Here is a 634-nt window from a genome sequence, read left to right on the forward strand (position 1 = left end):
TTACTCTGTATCCAACCCCGTGCTGTCCCTATCGTGGGAGTGTTTGATGGGGGGACAGTGTAGAGGGAGCTTTACTCTGTATCTAACCCCGTGCGGTCCCTGTCCTGGGTGTGTTTGATGGGGACAGTGTAGAGGGAGCTTTACTCTGTATCTAACCCTGTTTGATTGTTGCTGAGTACCTTTCCCTGAGCTGTGATTTCTCTCCCTTTCCTCCTGAATGGTGCTGTGGTTTAGTGATGTGATTGTGGGCTCTGATCTTTCAGATACAGTAAGCGCATTGCCGACCTTAAGGAATGTCGAGAAGAAGCTACTTCGAAAAGGTAACAAATACAATGATGCATTCTGGGAACTCAAACATACATGCACAAAGTATAGAGTAAAGGGCAGGACGCTTCGGAGCATTGATATCCGGAGGGATCTTGGGGTACAAGCCCACAGCTCCCTGAAAGGGGCAGCACACGTGGGTAAGGTGGTAAAGAGGGCAATACAGCATGTTTACCTTCATCAGGCAGGGCACTGAGTATACAAGGTGGCAGGTCACGTTACAGCTGTATAAAACATTACTGTGGCCACATTTGGAGTGTTGTGTGCAGTTCTGGTCCCCACACTATAGGAAGGATGTGGAAGTTTTGGA

General features: G+C 48.4%; 1 protein-coding gene across 1 annotated transcript in view; it reads left to right on the forward strand.

Annotated features, from left to right (window-relative positions):
• Window positions 1–263: 263 nt before the first annotated feature.
• The window catches only part of LOC122546614 (nck-associated protein 1-like), a gene marked incomplete at its 5' end in the record, with an annotated part of 12400 nt that continues 12029 nt past the window's right edge, over window positions 264–634 (forward strand). The window contains one exon of the mRNA XM_043685291.1: window positions 264–320. Within this exon, the coding sequence (XP_043541226.1) occupies window positions 264–320 (57 nt within the window). The remainder of the gene's footprint in view (window positions 321–634) is intronic.

This window comes from Chiloscyllium plagiosum, unplaced genomic scaffold (assembly GCF_004010195.1).
Source record: "Chiloscyllium plagiosum isolate BGI_BamShark_2017 unplaced genomic scaffold, ASM401019v2 scaf_33076, whole genome shotgun sequence".
NCBI classification, from domain to species: domain Eukaryota; kingdom Metazoa; phylum Chordata; class Chondrichthyes; order Orectolobiformes; family Hemiscylliidae; genus Chiloscyllium; species Chiloscyllium plagiosum.